General features: G+C 44.0%; 2 protein-coding genes across 3 annotated transcripts in view; both read left to right on the top strand.

The window, feature by feature from the left end:
- Window positions 1-2,332, top strand: part of EFHD1 (EF-hand domain family member D1) — a 45,053-nt gene extending 42,721 nt beyond the window's left edge. The window contains exon 4 of the mRNA XM_008065119.2: window positions 1,129-2,332. Coding sequence (XP_008063310.1) covers window positions 1,129-1,263 — 135 coding nt within the window. The 3' untranslated portion in view covers window positions 1,264-2,332. The remainder of the gene's footprint in view (window positions 1-1,128) is intronic.
- Window positions 2,333-12,536: 10,204 nt separating this feature from the next.
- The window catches only part of GIGYF2 (GRB10 interacting GYF protein 2), a 148,173-nt gene continuing 142,520 nt past the window's right edge, over window positions 12,537-18,189 (top strand). The window contains exon 1 of one of the 2 annotated variants that reach the window (XR_002482370.1): window positions 12,537-12,626. The gene's annotated coding sequence lies outside the window, so the exon portion shown is untranslated. The remainder of the gene's footprint in view (window positions 12,627-18,189) is intronic. The other variant, XM_008065118.2, reaches the window with a different exon arrangement.

Below are 18,189 nucleotides of genomic sequence, written 5' to 3'. Positions count from 1 at the left end.
GGCTGTGGTGGCCGGGAGCAGCCACTGCACTCCAGTCTGGGCGACAGAGTGAGAATCCAACTCAAAAAAAAAAAAAAAGGTAGCTGGGATTACAGGCACACACCAGCATGCACTTCCATTTGGTAAAGTTTAATGCCCATTGACAATAAAATATTTAGAACAATAAAACAACGCTTTTTTTTTTTTGAGTTGGAGTCAAATGGATGAGCATGCTCCAAATCTCACTCACAATAACAACAAAAATATGTAATATTTAGAAGTAAATATAGAATGACTGATTTAGTGGGTAACCTAAAAGCAGTACTGAATGAAAACTGAGGCATTCAGAGGAAACCATGTTTTAAAAGGTATCCCTTTGCCACAGGTAGATTGATGACAATCCCAGTCAAAATCCCCTTAATCCTAATAAAAATCTCAGCATGGGTGGTGGATATGGATGCTGGCTTGAGGAGGGGGCCAGCAGAGGTGACAAAGATGGCCAGCCATCTCTCCCCAGGGCATCTGTGGAGGCACAGCTGTAGATGGAGGGCTAGACCGGCCCAACCGTGTACTGAAGGTGGCCTTGAGTTTCTGGAAGGCTGCCTGGTAACCCTCCTCTCCTCCCCTGGGGGGCTTATTTGATTTGTCTTTTTTCCTAGAACTAAACAATATTAGTGTGAATTAAAGGGATGTAAGGCTGGGTGCAGTGACTCACACCTGTAATCCCAGTGATTTGGGAGGCTGAAGAGGGAGGGTTTTTGAGCCCAGGAGTTTGAGAGCAGCCTGAGCAACACAGAGCAACCCTTTCTCTACAAAATAAAAAAAAAAAAAAATTTTAAGGGAGGGATATAAGAATATGTAATAAGCAGGGATGTTAAACAGTATCCTGAAAAAGAAGTCAAGTAGAACGACCAACCCCAGCAGAAGAAGCACAATATAACACAGCAGCAAATACAGTGACAATGTCTGCACTAATAGAACACAAACTTCTGACCAAAGAAAGGGAGTATTCACTGGGGGTACTGCCCTCCCCAGGCCCAGGTGCCCTTGTCACAAGGTCTGTCTGATGGGCGTCTGGCTCCTGTATCATCATCATCGCATCTCTGAGTTTCTCTTCCTCTTCCTGACTGTTGGTCTGTTTTTCTGCAGGTCCAAGCCTTGTCATCTGCCAGTAAGTTTGAAGCGGAGTTAAAAGCTGAGCAAGATGAGCGGAAGCGGGAGGAAGAGGAGAGGAGGGTCCGCCAGGCAGCCTTCCAGGAACTCAAGGCCACCTTCAGTACATAGTCGGGCCAACCTAGCCCTCCATCCACAGCTGTGCCTCACAGATGCCCCGAGGAGAGATGGCCGGGCATCTTCATCACCCCTACCGGCCCCCTCCCCGAGCCAGCATCCACACCCACCATCCATGCCAGCTCCCATGCCAGTCCTCACTCCCCCTGTGTCCAAGTGTCCAAGTCCCTCTGAGAGGCTCCTGGGATGAGCCAGGTGCCTGTTCACTTTTCTCTCCAGCCTCTGCTTTTCTGCCCTTCCCTATAGCCAGAACTTGACTCTTCTTGGCAATCTTCACTTTGTCCTTGTCTCTTTGCCATTCTACAACAGAGAAAAATCTGCTGTGTTAATTTGTACAGATATGTCTGTCTCTGGGTCCTCAGAAGAAATGTTCAGTTTCTTGGGGAATCCTCTGTACTCCTCCTTTCTGTCTCCTGACCAACTGCCCTGTTCTCATCCTTAGAGTCTGCCAGCTCTTTTTGCATCTTCTGTCCTTGGGTGATGGTGGATTTTTTAGGAAGGCTAGGGTGGACTACTGCCTGTTCCCTCTCCGACAGGGGAGAGCAGCATGCAGCCGAAGCGACACATATTAGAGCACAGAGTTCTGCTCCTTCCTGTCACCTTCTTCTGGGCTCTTAGCATTCCCCCTAGGTCTACCCTCTTCGTGCTACTTAACTGTAAGAATGACAGAATAATTAGAATACTAATGAGTAGATGGATTCCTGTTCATTCTGACTCCATGCAAATTATATCACAGTGGGCCCCTGACATTTCCAAGTGATAACTCTGGGACCTTTCAAAATCCTGAAAGTCATGGCCATCCTCATCATCTAGCCAGTTTCCAAGATCTGCTCCAAGGTGTTGAGGTGAAGAGGTTCTTAACTCCAGTACAGGTTTTTATATCATGTGAGTTCTTGGGATTACTCATTAATACCAGCAGTTTGTTGTATTTTTAAAAAATATTTCCTACTGTCATATTTATTACTTTTGTAACTGCTGTCCTTACAATAAAGAAGACATCTGCCTTTCTACCTTACAGCTGTTCCTTTTTAAATAAACTGTGCAAATGAACTTGGCCATCATATCAATGTGTTTCTGTCTTCTTTGAATTAGGAGAAAAGGGTATTTTCTATAGGGGCCGAGTCCCGCCCAGGGCTTCTGTTTGACACCAAGCCCCTGAAGTACTGTTAGAAATGGGAACTGGAGGGTTGGTTTTTACTCTGTAACATTCAAAGTACTGAGATTTTCAGCTGCAGGTAAAAACTGTAGCTTAATTTCTTTTGCTTCCTAGACCCTTTGAACCTCTGATGAAGGCCAATACCCTTCTTTACCATGTAAAATCCAGGGTACTTGGGGACCCATGTAAGGACCACTGTCCTAAGGGAGTACTCTTTGCTCCTCAGGAAAGATCACTTAGTTTCTGTGCAAGTTTGAGACTTAAGCTTCACAGACACCGTTTTTTCTAACTAGGGCCACTCTCTGTTTTCCCAACTAGAGGGAAGGGACACAAAAAAGGAGAGATATTTACCATGTGATCTAGCAGTTGTGCTCTTTCGTATTTATCCATATGAGAGCTTACGTTCACATGAAAACCTGCAGACAAATTTTTTTTTCAAGTTGGAGGTCTCACTTTGTTGCCCAGGCTGGAGTACAGTGGCATGATCCCAGCTCACCATAGCCTCAACCTCCTGGGCTCAGGAGATCCTTCTGCCTCAGCCTCCCTAGTAGCTGGAACTACAGGCAATCACAACCATGCCCAGCTAATTTTTTAATTTTTTTGTAGAAACGAGGTTTCACTATGTTGCCCAGGCTGGTCTCAAATTCCTGAGCTTAAGCATTCCTCTTGCCTTGGCCTCCAAAATACTGGGATTATAATTGTGAGCCATCACACCCAACTGCACAGGAATCTATAGCAGCGTTATTCATAATTTGGAAACAACTAAGATATTCTCCAGTAGATGAATGGATAACCATACTGTGGTTCATCCACACAATGGAATATTATTCAGTGGTGAGAAGAAATATGATTCAACATTAGAAAGAAATGAGTTATTGAATCACAAAAAGACATGGAGAAAACTTAAATACTGAGTGAAAGAAGCCAATCTGGAAATGCTACATACTATTTGATAGTAACTATATGACATCCTGGAGAAGGCAAACTGAAGACAGTAAAAAGCTCAGGGAGGGAGGGAGGACTAAAAGCACAGAGGATTTTTAGGGCAATGAAACTTACTCTCTATGATACTATTATGGTGGCTGCATGTCATTACACATTTATCACAGCCCACATATGTCATTATACATTTATCAAAGCACAGCACAATAAATGGACCCTGATGTAAACTATGGACTTTAGTTAATAATAGATCAATGTGGGCACATCAGTTATAATAAATGTACCACATGAATGCAAGATAATAATAGAGAAAATGAAGAGGGATGTGGGGCAGGGTATATGGGGACACTGAATTTTTGGCTCAGTTTTTCTTTAAACCTAAAACTTCTTTTAAAAATAAGGTCTGTTACTGTCAAAAGAAAGAAAAGAACAGAGACAACAGTGTAATTTCTTAAAACATCCATTTGCCTCTCTGGATAAGCCGGTCCAAGAAAAAGCTAACACTCTTGATTGCAAGTGAAAAGAAATGCAGCAGAAAGGACTTCAGACCAAAAAAAAAAAGGTTACATTGATCATGGACCTGCAAAGTCCAGGGAGAGGATGTCTGCTCCCTCTTGGTCACAAAGTCCTACAGAAACTGCCCCCTCATGTCCCTCACCTTGGCTCCTGCCCTCCTTCTCCAGGACCACCACCCCAGCTCAGGCCATTGGCTCCTTCTTGGGTCTCTACAGTGGTCTCCTTATGGGTTTCTCTGATTTTCCCTAATTTTGCCATGATATTCCACTTTGTAGCTAGAATAACCTTTTTTTTTTTTTTTTAAGTCGGAGTCTCACTGTCAGCCCGGCTTAGAATCTTTATAAAAGGCAAACCAGTTACTAACATTTCTGCTTTGAAGTCCATTCTCCACTTTCAGGATCTGGCCCCTGCTCACCCCTCCCGCTTTATCTCTTACCCCTCCTCCTTCCAAACGCTGTAGGTCTGTGCGAAGCCTAACGGTTCCTGGAAAGTGCCACACCTCCAGGTTTTTGCACAAGCAACTTCCTCTGCCTGCCCCTCCCGCCCTCCCTTTCACTGGCCAACTACTACTCACTGCTAATGACTCAGCTCAGAGATTATTTTCAGGAAGCTTCTTTGATGCTCCCAGGCTAGGGGAGGTGCCCTTCTCAGGATTCCCCTTCCACCCAGGGCGTTCCTCTTTTATAATCCTTATGGCATTATGCAGTAGCCCTCTTTACTTCTCGGTCTTCCCAATGGGATTATGAACACTTTGAAGAGCAGGAACGCTGCCTTGCCCACCTTTGTAGGCCTTGGCATGATGCTTGGCATGTAGCAGGTGCCTTGGCATGTTGTTTTCAGAAGGATGTGCAGGGCTTGTTGGAGCAGACGGAGATAGACACTGCAGGATCATTCCCTCTGATGTCAGAGACCTAAGCTCCTCGACATGGGAGCCTTTTAGAAGTGAGGACAGCAGAGCTCGTGGGAGTATCACTAGAAGAGTGATGAGTCAACTCCCCAGAGGCCCTCCTTTGACTGAGCAGTAGGAAAAACCAACCAAGCAACCTAGTCTTGCCCCTGCCCCGGAGGCTGCGTGATGTAATGGGATTGGACTCTGAGGCTAGGCAACTAACTGAACCTCATTGAGCCTCAGCCTCACCTGTAAAATGGGGATGGTGATTACCTACCTGGAAGTTTCCGTGCCTGGGATATATTTTGTGCCAGGACCCACAAGTCTCTTTTCTCCTGTTCCCCCTCCACTACTGCAGCTCTGTTTCCTCCTGAGCCCTGGGTCTCTCCAGTTAGGTCCGGGGGATCCCAGGCCAGAGTAGCCCAGAAATGCTCAGTCCCTTGACCCCCAAGGCAGATGCCTACTTACCCAGTTTTTCCATTCTTTTGAGTCCCCTTTCCCAACTAGCCCAGGGAAACTTGTGCCAGTCTGCCTGCTCACCTGGTGTGCCCCCTGCTGCTGCCAGTTGCTGAGTTCTTTGGGCCCAATCATCTGACCCGACACTTGTGGCCTTGTTTCTGCTCAGATTTCTTCTTGCTGACTCTGCCTGTCCACAAGGCCAGATTCTAGCACATCCCTGCCCACCTGGCCTGACAGAACAAAATGATGGTTCCATAGCTATCCTCTGGGTCCTGTGATGGTGGTGGGGCCCTGGGGGGCCAACTTAGAATACTACAACTTAGGGAGGTGCTAAAGATGGGACCCCAATAGGGGTCTTTTTTGTGCCTCCCCCCCATGGCTTTCGAAAGCCAATTGATTTTGGCATTCTGTCATGTTGTGTTGGTGGGTGTGTACATTGCTGCTGCCTTTTTGTTATTAATGTTACTTCCCCCCTCCCCATATATTTTTTGAGTCTGGTTCTCACTCTGTTGCTCAGGCTAGAGCACAGGGGCATGATCATGGCTTACTGCAGCTTGACTTCCTGGGCTCAGGTGATCCTTCTACCTCAGCCTCTGGAATAGCTGGGTCTACAGGCATATGCCACCACACCCAGATAATTTTTTGATTTTTTTGTAGAAACAGGGTCTTACTATGTTGCTTAAGATGGACTCGAACTCCTGAACTCAAGCAACCCTTCTGCCTTGGCCTCCTGAAGTGCTGGGATTATAGGCGTGAGTTACCACGCCTGGTGATTTTTTTCTATTTTTCTTTACGGAGGTAATCAAGTTAAAGTTGCTATCTTTTTGAAGGACAGTTTAGTAGACTGTTAACATTGTATCTGTATTAATCATTTATTTCTTATGTTAACAAATCATTCCACAACTTAGTGCCGTAAAACAATTAACATTTATTATCTCACACAATTTCTGAGGGTCAGGAATTCAGAAGCAGTTTAGCAGGGTAGTTCCGGCTCAGGGTCTCTCATGAGACTGTACTCACAATGTCAGCGGGGGCTGCAGTCATCTGAAGGCTTGACTAGGGTTGAAGGATCCACTTTCAGGGTGACTCACTCATGTGATTTGCAAGCTAATGCTGGCTGTTGGCAGGAGGCCTCAGTTGCCTGCCATGTGAACCTCTCCATGGGGCTGCTTGAGCGTCTTCACAACATGGCAGCTGACTTTCCCAAGAACAAGTGATACAAGAGAGAGTAAAGGGTAAGCTACAATGTCTTTAAGATTTAGCTTCAGAAATCACACTCTGTCATTTCCTTAAAATTCCACTGGTCACACAGGTCAGCCCTATTGGCAAGAATTACTGGGAGCCATCTTGAAGGCCACCTACTGCAGAATTAGTCAGCGTCCTTAATTGCAAGTAGCAGAATCTAAGCCAGACTGATTTAAGCAGAAAAGAAATTGATTGAAAAGACATTGAGGAGTTCCCAGAATCTCTAGCAGGGCTGGGGGGCCAGGCTCAGGAAGTAGGCAGGAGGCCAGGCAGCTGGGACAGCAGCCAAAAGCACACCATGGGAACCAGCCAGGGATGATGCTGCTGCCCTGGCTGACGAGCATGCTATGGTGCCCTGCTTCTTCAGGTCATTTACTCCGGATCAGAGGCTGAGGCTGAGCCCAGTCACATGCCCATGGGCGGGGGGTAGGAGGTGGGGGGAGAGAGATTATCTAGACTTTTTGTCTTCTGTAAAGGGAGATAAGCTCTTCCTGCCACCAAGAGTCTCATTTTCCCCAAACATGGGAAAGTATTTCAGAAGCAGAACGGTCGTGAAAGAAGGGCAGGTGTCTATTGTAGAGATACACATAAGCTTCGATCCAGGAATTTATCATTTAAGTAAATATAAAAATGAACAAGGATATACTTGAAGGAATACTCATTACAGTGTTGTTTGTAATAGCAAAAATACAATCAGGATATCTATCAGCAGGGGATAGGTTAAGTACATTATGGTACATCCAGATAAATGTGCGCTGCTAAGCAGCCATTGCAAAAAACGTGGAGGCAAGGTGTGGTGGCTCACACCTGTAATCCCAGCACTTTTGGGAGACTGAGGCAGAAGGATCACCTGAGCCCATCAGGTTGAGGCTGCAGTGGCCGTGAGTGTGCCACTGCTCTTCAGCCTGGGCCACAGAGTGAGACTACAACTCAAAAATAAATAAATAAATAAAAGACAGCTAATTAAAAAAGGGGAATCTCTGACCACAAAGAAAACAAGAACGGTTGAATATGCATGTCGGAACCCTTTGGAACAGCAGAAATATGAAAAGGTAAAGATGCAAAAGACTCAGGAAAAAAAAAGAATATTTTGCGATGTTATCATGGGACATTAGGTGAAAGGATACATTTATTGTATTCCAATAGCTATACGATTTAGTTGTCTTTGTACATGTAGCAGTTGGAAACTAATTAAAAATATAGGCCAGACATGGTGGCTCTCATGCCTGTGATTCCAGCACTTTGGGAGGCCAAGGTGAGAAGATTGCTTGAGTCCAGGAGTCCAAGACCAGCCTGGGCAATATAATGAGAGCTCATCTCTAAACTTCATCAAAATATTATCCATGTGTGGTGGTGTATTCCTATAGTCCCAGCTACTAGGGAGGTTGAGACGGAAGGATTGCCTGAGCTAGGAGGTTGAGGCTGTGGAGAGTCATGATTGTGTCACTGCACTCCAGCCCAGGCACAGAATGAAACCCCAACTCATAACGAAACAAAACAAAACAAAACAAAAAATACAAGTACTTTTATAATAAAAAATGTTATTCAAACATAAATATGAATTTGTTTCCTTATTTGTCAGCTGAGCAGCTTTTATATCTTTTTTTTTTTTAAAGCAGGATTTACTGAGAGGACAGAAAAGTTCCCACAGTGGGAGGGGACCTGAGGGCTTTGCCCGTATGAGCGACTTTTCTTGTTTCCTCAGCTTTCTGGTACATTATCCTCAGTCACTCTCTTATCTGTGTGTTCTCTTTGGTTTTCAGTTGTGTACCCAAACTTCTTTTTATTTATTTGTCTGTTTGTTGATTTATTTATTTTTGTAGAGACAGGGTCTCACTCTGTTGCCCAGGCTAGAGTGCAGTGGCGCTATCACTCGGCTATAATTCACTGCAGCCTTGACCTTCTCAGGAGCTGGAACTACAGGTGTGCACCACTATAGCTGGCTAATTTTTAAATTTTTTTGTATGTTACCCAAGTTGGTCTCAACCTCCTAGGCTCAAGTGATTCTCCCACCTTAGCCTCCTAAAGTGCTGGAACTATAGGCCTAAACCACTGTTCCTGGCCCCAGCTTTCTTATTTAGGGTCCTGATCTGAGTGATCACTGCCCTCTGCGCCAGCCATTCCATCCTCCCTTTCTAAACGTCTGCATCCTTTCTTCCTTATCACCCTCTTTTTCCTTACCCTCTGTTCTTCTTTGTCTGTGGAGATTTTCAGGCTCCAAATTCATGGCCATTCATCAGCCCCATTCTCCTTGACACTTCTGCAGATTGGATGCTGCCAGCTAGTCTTGTCCTTTGTCTGCTTCTAGCCTGCTCTTACCTGTAACTTCTCTCTGTCCTCCCAAAAGCCTATCTTCATAATTTTCTTTCCTGCTGTTGCTGATTTGGAATGATTCCCCAGGATTGCAAACATCTCTTGCCTATGGATGACTCTCAGATCTGCATCTCTGACCCCTTCTAATCTCCTTCATTTCAATGGCCTCTTCAAACATTGAGAGGACTGTATTAGTTTGCTCAGGCCACCATAACAATGTACTCTAAACTGGGTGGCTTAAACAGAAATCTATTGCCTAGCAGTTTCTAGAGATTGGAAGTCCAGGATCAAGGTGTTGGCAGGGCTGATTCCTTCTGAGGTCATGAGAGAGAATCTGTTGCATGCCTGTTTGTGTCCACATTTCCCCTTTTTATAAGGACACCCATCCTATTGGATTAGGGTCCACCCTGATGACCCCATCTTAACAAATAACATCTGTGGTGACATTATTTCAAAATAGAGTCACATTGTGAGGTACTGAGTTTTAGAATTCCAACATATCTTTTGGGAGGGACACACTTCAATCCATAACAGTGATGTTCCAGCTACTATTGTTGTGAACACATTACCCCACAACTTAGTGGCTTGAAATTCCCATTTTATTATGCTGATGGATTTGGTGGATCAAAAATTCAGATGAGGCACAGTGAGGATGCGTATTCCTACTTCATGGTATCTTGGGTTTTGACACCTGGGGTTGACTAGACAACTTAGGACTGGAATCTTCTGGTGGCATTTTTCTTTCAGATGTTTCATTGTTGATTCTGGCTGTAAGCTGGGACTTAAGTTGGGGCTGTTGACAGGTCAACTATGCGGGCCTCTCCTTGTGGTCTGGGCTTCAGGCAGCTTTCTCTTCAAAGGAGACTGTTTCAGTATGCATGGTGGGAGCTGTATCACCTCTTCTGATCTAGCACTGGTTTTACTTCTACCACATTCTGTGGATTATAAGGGCCCAAGGGAAGGGGAATTAGATTCTAACATCTAGAAAGGGTAGTGAGGGTCCTAGAAGAGTATGTCGAATGCAAGAAATTGTTGCAGTCATCTTTGGAAAAATACAATCTGTCACAGGTCATGAACCTGTGTTTATCACAAATTAAATTTGTTTCAGGTTAAACGCCTTACCTTCCTCTTATCCCCAAATGATCTATTGTTCTTTTTTTTTTTTTTTGTAGAGATGAGGTCTTGCTATGTTGCTCAGGCTAGTCTCAAACTCCTGGGTTCAAGTAAACCTCTCTCCTCAGCAACCCGAAGCGTTGGGTTTGCAGGTGTGAGCCACTGTATCCAGCCAAGAAGCCAGTCTTAAAAGGTTACATACTATATTGTTCTATTTCTATGCCATTATAATTCAAACTATAAGGACAGGAAACAGACAGTGGTTGTAGGGGGTAGGAATGAGGATAAGAGCTGACTACTAAGGGTCATTGGAGGAAACCGTGAGTGGTGGAACTATCTTTTACCTTGATTTTAGTGGCAGTTATACATACCTGTATATCAAAAGTTGCAGAACTATACACTAAAATGCTAAATTTTACTGTGTGTAAAATATATCTTAATTTTTAAAAATGTATAGGCAATGTACAGGTGTCATAGCATCCAAGAGGTGGCATGACAAGCTGGTTAGGGACTTGGGCTCTGCAATCAGCCAGCCTGGGTTAAAGTTCTGACTGAGATCTGGAGAAGGTAAGTACTTCTCTGAGATGCTTGGTTAGATTTCTTTTTTAATTTTATTATTTTTTATCATTATTATTATTGTTGAGTCAACGTCTCATTCCATTGCCCAGGCTAGAGTGCAGTGGCATGATCATGCTCAGTGCAGCATTGACATGGGCTCAGGTGATCCTTCTACCTCAGCCTCCTGAGTAGCTGGGACTACAGGTGTGAGCCGTTGTGCTCTGCAGTGGTTCTGCATTTATTTATTTATTTATTTAGAGTTGGAGTCTCACTCTGTCGCCCAGGCTCAGGTGATCTTTCTACCTCAGGTTTCCAAGTATCTGGAATCACAGATATGTGACATCGGGTTCTGCTGATTTATTTATTTATTTATTTATTTATTTATTTATTTATTTATTTATTTATTTATTTATTTATTGTAGAGATGAGGTCTCTGGGATTACAGGCGTGAGCCACCGAGCCCAGCTGTGGTTCTGCATTTTTTTTTTTTTTTTTGAGTTGGAGTCTCACTCTGTTGCCTAGGCTGGAGAGCAGTGGCACACTCCCGGCCACCCCATCGTCAACCTGTAGGGTCCAGGCGATCCTTCTGCCTCAGTCTTCCAAGTAGCTGGAAATACAGGCGCAGCTACCACGCCCGGCTAATTTATTTATTTATTGTAGAGATGAAGTCTTGCCAAGTTGCCCAATTGGTCTCGAACCTGTGGGCTCAGGCTGGTCTTGAACTCATGGGTTTAGGGAATCCTCTCACTTCGGTCTCCCAAAGTGCTGGGATTACAGGCTTGAGCCACCGTGCCTGGCTTAGTTCTGCATCTCTAATAAGCCTCCAGGTAATGTTGAAACTGCTGGACCTCTTTGAGCAGAAAGTGTTTCAGAAAGTAGGAAGTGGCCAATCACGTTGAAGACAGAGAAGCAGTAAATCAAAATGGGAACTGAATAACTCCAATTATCAATCTGTAGCTTGAAATGTCCTTAGGGCAAGCAAAAGGTGGATAGGTAAGCAAGCCACTTTGGGGAGGTTCATGATTACATGCCAGGAGTGGAAATGGAGAAAGGGCATATACATTCTTTTGTGCAGTTTGGTTTTGAACGGACACAGAGTCGAAGGAGGTAGATGCGGGGAATTGGAGTTTTATTTTATTTTTTTGTTTCCAAACAAAGTTTATTAGCGAGAAAAGAAAGAAGAAGGAAGAAGAAGAAAGATTCATGGCAGAAAGACCTGCCATGGGGAAGTTTTTCAAAGAAGAAAAATTGCACCGGAGTTCTTAACATTAAATTTTAAGACGGGAGACACGAGTATATTTTTAAAGTTGATGAAAAGGATCCTGGCAGAAGGAGGAATTAGAGGCACGGGAAAGAGTGGGTTGACACGAGAAGAGTACAGTTGCCAGACTGAACAAATAAAAACACAGGGTGCCCAGTTAAAATTGAATTTCAGACAAACAACGAATAATTTTTTAGTGAGCCCCCAATATTGCTGGGCGTCCATTTTATTTGGCAACCCTAAAATAGAAGATCTTTCGGTCCAGATATACTAGGAGGGAGTCATAGCTCTAAAGCCCTTACCAGCTGTCACATTCCTACTCTCTAGAATGAATTCCCAGATCTACCAGAACTGTAACAAGTGGAGAAACTGCCCAGAATATCAGCTTTTGTCGCTTTTCCATTCGTTTTAGGATGGCAAATGGGCAGGAAAATGTCGGACTAAAAGCTGTGGAAAAGTTCTCGTTTGAAAAACCAGCACGTAATTGATGCAGAGATTTTTGAACTGCAAACAGGAACTGGATTGGGTGTACAGGACAGTGAGTCACACGGTGCCTGGCTCGCGTCCAACTCTGGAACCCAACTCAACTCAACTCAAGGGCAGGCAACGAGCTGCAGCCTGGAGACCACGGGCGCCTGCGCGATGCGGCTGTCCCGCCCCCTTCCCAGCTTTTCATCCGGGTCTTGGGCAGGAGCACGTCTGGGCAGAGGGGCGGGAGGCAGCGGCAAGGATGTCGTGGGAGACTAGAGAGTAGGGAGGGAAGCAAAGCGGGGCGGGGGCGGAGCAAGGGGCGTGGCGGAGCGAGCGTGGATCACGTGACGTGCGTGGCGACGTGTCGGCCATCTTGTGTTGTTGAGGCTGAGGACTGACTTGGGTTCTGAGAGACTCCCTGTCCCGGACCGCAGGTAACCAGCGACTCCGTCTCGCTCCCCTGCCCGGCTCTGCTCCGCGTCCCGGCCCTCCTGCCGCGCCCTGGGCCTCCTGTGACTCCGGCCCGCATTCGCGTCCCCGCCGCTCCGACCCGACCCGGCCGCATGGACACCCACAGGCCGCCCGGCAGCGGCCGCGGCCGGCTTGGGCCGTCAGGCGAGGGGACAGGTCAGGTGCAGGGCCGAAGAGAGCCTCCTCCCGGGCGAGGGGTCCTGCGAGGCTTGTCGCGTCTCGGCTGCGGGGAGCTGGGGAGTCCTTCAGCCGTGGTCCCCGTGGCATTGCGAGGGCACTCGAGCGAGGGAAGAGGGTGTTGGGGTGGGCAGTCTCAGGCCGGCTTGCTCAGAGCCGGAGGGCTCGCCTTCCGCTACCTGCTTCTCGGGGGCCAGCCACCCACCCAGCCTCGGGTGGCCCGGGCAACAGCTGCTCTGCCAGACAGCTGCTCCTGCCAGCCCTCCTATCCACACCTGGCCTCTGGGAGGTGCACTGTTGCCTTCCCTGCGGAGCATCTGGACGCGGGAGACTCCTTCCGTGGCGAAAGGACTGGGTCTGGACCAGGCCTGAGGCAAGGTAGAGCCACCATGATCGGAACCTGGGACTGAGGCTGGGAAAGTAGAGCCCGTGGCAGCTATGGGGACCCGAACGTTCACATCAGGTTGAAATGGGTATTAGCCTTAAGTGTCAGCAGTTTCCACGAAGCACTCTGAATACTTCACTTTTGGGGTTGAAGCATAAATCGAGCAGGGAAGAGGAGTGTGAAAGAAGCAGGTTGTATGACCGTGTCTGGGAAGCAGTATCGTTACCTTGCAGTATCTAGTACTGTGTTTTTGTTTTTTCATTTTCCTGGAAGTTAGAGCACTTAAACACACCTAGTCTCTCTGTAAGAAAGGTAAGTATTCCAGTTTAACTTATAAGAAATTGAGTCAGAGGCCAGAACCAATGAACAGCTTCCATGAAATTTTGATTCCCAGTGTTGTGTTCAGGGAAGATAGTCTTTCCCTATGTAGTAGTTCCTTTTTTAGAATTTAATGACTTCCTAGATTAGAAAAAAAATTTTTTTTGTTATTCTTTTTGTGTATTAGGTTTTATCCTTTCAATATTCGCAACTCTGACCTTACAGTTTGTCCATTTGTTAGAACGTAAATGTTTACTCTCATTCATTAGATTTTTTTAAAATGTGTTTTATTAGTCTAGCAGTTTTTGGAGTGCTTAAACGGGAATATGTACTTTTCTTTCACATCAGATGTTGACATCAGAAGAGGACAGTATAAAAAAAATTTTTAAAGTGGCATGAATCTGGAAAAATGTCACATGATCCTTTGACATTTTATCAAGGAATACACTGGTGATGGTAGTGACTCACTGGAAGGGGAAAAGCTTCTTACCTTTTTGATACAAGACAAAGGATTTTAGAGTTGAAGCTGGAGAAGGAGAAGGGACCTGTGCTTCCATTCATTTATTCACTCATTCATTCATTCATGTATTCATTTATTTGACACACACTCTTTTGAGCACTCACTACTTTTTTGTGTACTGGGAGCAAAACAGACCAAAAATTCCTTTCTCTGTGGAGCTCATTTCTGGACAGGTAAATACTTAAGTTAAAATATATAGTGTAATGGTAAGTGATGTGGGGAAAAAAATGAGAAGGGAGATAGTATATTAGGGAGTCAGGGAGGAGTTAATTTTACATTCTCTGAGAAGGCTTCATGGAAAAGCTAACCTTGTAGGAGAAACCTGCAAAGGTAAAGTTGCAGTTTACCTTTAGCTATATGGGGGAAGAGTGCTCCAGGCTACCGAGCAGCAAGGGCAAAGACTGACAGCTGAGCTGGAAGTGGCTCAGGAGTAGACTGGGAAAAGCATGGAAGCTCTAGTTTCGGCAGAGAGGCTAGTGAGAGGGAGGCTGGTAAGAAATGTGTGTACTCTTTTCTTTGGTACTAAGATGAAATGGATTATTCACTATCGTGGAATCTTTTTCCTCATCTTTTGTTATTCTCAGGAAAATCAGATTTTGGAGATTGGGCCAGTAGCCTCCCCAACCCTCTTCCCTTACATGATGCCCCCCCCCGAAAAATTTTAGGATGTCCAGATATTTCAGGAAATTGTGATGAATTATCTTTGTCAAAAGTAAAAGTTTATTTTTCATTTTTTAAAATTTTTGAGTTAGAGTCTCACTCTGTCACCCAGGCTGGAGGGCAGTAGCATGATCAAGGCTACTGCAGCCTTGATTTACTGGGCTCAGGTGATCCTTTCCCCCTCTGCCTTCCAAGTACCTGGAACTACAGGTGCATGCCACCATACCTGGATAGTTTTTTTTTTGTTTGTTTTTTTAAAATTTATTGTAGAGATGAGGTCTCACCAAGTTGCACAGGCTGGTCTTGAACTCCTCGGCTCAGGCAGTCCTCTCACCTGTGCCTTCCAAAATGCTGGGATTACAGGCATAAGCCACTGCACCCCACAAAAGTAAAAGTTTTTAAAATGAGATTTATGACAACTGTTTGAAAGCACTTTTCAAAAGGAATTGCTTTCTAAGAAGGGGATCTTTGGAAATTTAAGGATATTTGAAAAATGTAGGGAAATGAATTTCCTTTGATTAAGGAATGTAACAGGAAGAAAGATGGAATCAGTATTAACTCGAATTATTCATAATCTGGTTAGTACAAAATTCCTCTTAATTGTGTGCTGTCCAGCTTAGTTTTAAATGCCCAGGGGACTCTTCCACTAATTTGTGTGTATATCTTTTTAAAAATAGTTTTTTGAATCGGAGTCTCACTCTATTGCCCAGCTGGAGTGCAGGGGCATGCTCACGGTCACTGCAGCCTCGATGTGCTGGGTTCAGGCGAATCTTCTGCTTCAGCCTTCCAAGTAGCTAGAACTACAGGTGTGTACCACACACCCCACTAATTTTTTTGGTTTATTGTAGAGACGAGGTCTTTCCATGTTGCCTAGGCTGGTCTTGAACCTGTGGGCTCAGGCAGTCCTCTCAGCTCCACCTCCCAAAGTGCTGGGATTATAGACGTGAGCCACTGCGCCTGACTATGTGTGTATCTTTTATAGCATTTTGCATGCATATAACTTTTTGTGCTGTTTTTTTATTCCTCCACTTGTACCTTTCAGACTAATTCTCTAATTAATCTTATACTTAATAGGCTTTTTTTTCCCTTGGGAAAAATCATTTCTGATTTTCTTTCAGTTTATCTCCTATATTCTTACTACTGAGCTTTCTTAAATGTTCTCTGATTTTAGTTTACCTGAGAGGGTTAGAATACTGGTTTTGAAATTCATTTGCTGGTGAGTTGTATATATGAAGAATACTTTGTAGTAGTCATGCCTCAAAATCATGAGAAGATAGGAATTATAAGGTCAGAGTGTGAGTGGAGATCCTTGGCTAAAAGGGAACATAGCGATGAGGTAGTGTTTTAACTACCTCTCCTTGTTCCTCTGTTGAACTTTTGAAATGATATTTCCAAATTATAATGTCTTTGATGTCATATCAACTCATTCTCATGACTCTGCATTTTAATATTATATACGTCTGTTCTTTTTGTTGACCTTCACAGTAGGAGATGTTGCTATTGATAGTGATTGTTACCTCTGAGAACCCTTTTGAGTGAAAAGATTACTATTGTCCCTTTTGCCCTTGCTGTTATAAAGGATCTTTGATTTGTGTCATTTAAAAAAACTGACTTTGTTTACAGTTCTCCATTAGCACCTGCTGATTAAATTTTCTATACTTTCTCTTTTATTATATTTCTTATAGATTATAGTGGGACCAGTCTCATTAGTTGAATCTGCAGCCTTTGTTGGTGTTAATCCAGGTATTTTAGAGGCAAGTTAAATATCTGTTTTCCTTCAGTGTTGTTTGGTCATTGTTGTTAAAGTCTGAACCCAAGTTTTCCCACCCCCACTCCCCCCACCCCCACTAGGTTTATATATTTATTTATTTTGAGTTGGAGTCTTACTCTGTTAACCAGGCTGGAGTGTGGTGGCACGCTCATGGCCACCACAGCCTCGACCTGTTGGGTTTAGGCAGTCCTTCTGCGTCAGCCTTCCAGGTAACTGGAACTACAGGCGTGCACCACCATGCCTGGCTAATTTTTTGATTTATTGTAGAGACAGAGTCTCACCAAGTTGCCCAGGCTGGTCTCAAATCCCTGGGCTCAGGCAATTCTATTGACTCTGCCTCCCAAAGTGCTGGGATTACAGATGTGAGCCATTGCGCCTGGCTTCCATTAGGGTTTTATGGTGATAAAGTCCTAGGGTTTCCATTCATTTTTAATACCATGTGACTTACATCTCTTTAAAAATATAAGGAGATTTAAATTTCGTGAATAAGCTTACTTAACAGTTAGAATCCCAATATTTCTTGACCAAATACTGTTTCTTCATTTTGGTCATGCTCTCAGGTGACTGAGAAATATACTATAATTATTGGAGGTGGGAGGATCGTTTGAGCCCAGGGGTTCGAGGTTACAGTGAACTATGATCATACCAGTGCGCTCCAACCTGGGCAACAGAGTGAGCCCTGTCTCTAAAAAAAACAAAATGAATAAATAAATAATATAGGAATGTGAAATGATACCTTGTTGAATTTCCTTTAATTTTGTGTGAAGTTGAAGAAGAAGAGGGGAGAGATCTGAAAAACAAAAGAATGTACCCTAAAGTGACCAAACTTCATTTTATAAAAGTATTACTTATTTTACAAAGTATTACATATGTCCCTATTTCAAGTAATTAAGGAAAAAAATTTGTTTTTTAAGGTAACTACAGGGTTTCATTAACTTAAGCTTAATTTATACTTTTGGTAGGAGATACCCTGGAGCTTGTCCTCTTGAATTAGGCCCATAGAAAAGTTTATTATCTTATTCTCCTCCCCTTCCCTTCTGCCCTTAAAAAAATGTAGAGTATAGGGGGTAATGTTCGATGACCGTTGGACATTATAACATGGCTACTTCTTTTGCAAAATTAAATCAGAGGTGTGGGAGTAGCTGTCTCAAGTTCTTTTTTGCTGTTAATAAAGTTATCAACTTTAATTTTTAATTATTGTTCTTTGATAGTAGCAGCAAAGCATCATTTGATTTTTGTCAAGTACCATTTGAAGCTATTGTACTTCACTCTACTCCTTGTCACTTGAAATATCACCATCTTGTGGATTTTTAAGATGTGGTCTCAACCGAATATTAAAAGCTGCTTCTGATTTTGCAACTTAAAGCACACCTGGAACATTGCTCCTTGGACATTTTGGTAGTAGTCATATTTCTGGGGGCTTGGTGATTATTTGGATAGGATACATATTTCTGTGATGCTGCTATTGTTTTTCTGTCATATAGGTTTTAAAAGGTAATACCAAATCCCTGTTATGTGGTTTTGAATGAAAACTCTAAATCATCACTTCCCTGAAGCCCTGTAATGGTGTTCATTTGTCAGCTTCATCAGAATTACTTAGGACTTTTGCTAAAAACATGCATTTTTTAGTCTCACTGCAGAGCTACTGATACTCTCTGGATGTTAGAGAATCTAGTTTATAAATACACCACAGGT

This window comes from Carlito syrichta, unplaced genomic scaffold (assembly GCF_000164805.1).
Source record: "Carlito syrichta isolate Samal-C Ts95f unplaced genomic scaffold, Tarsius_syrichta-2.0.1 Scaffold308158, whole genome shotgun sequence".
NCBI classification, from domain to species: Eukaryota; Metazoa; Chordata; class Mammalia; order Primates; family Tarsiidae; genus Carlito; species Carlito syrichta.
This window is presented reverse-complemented; position numbering and strand designations above follow the sequence as displayed.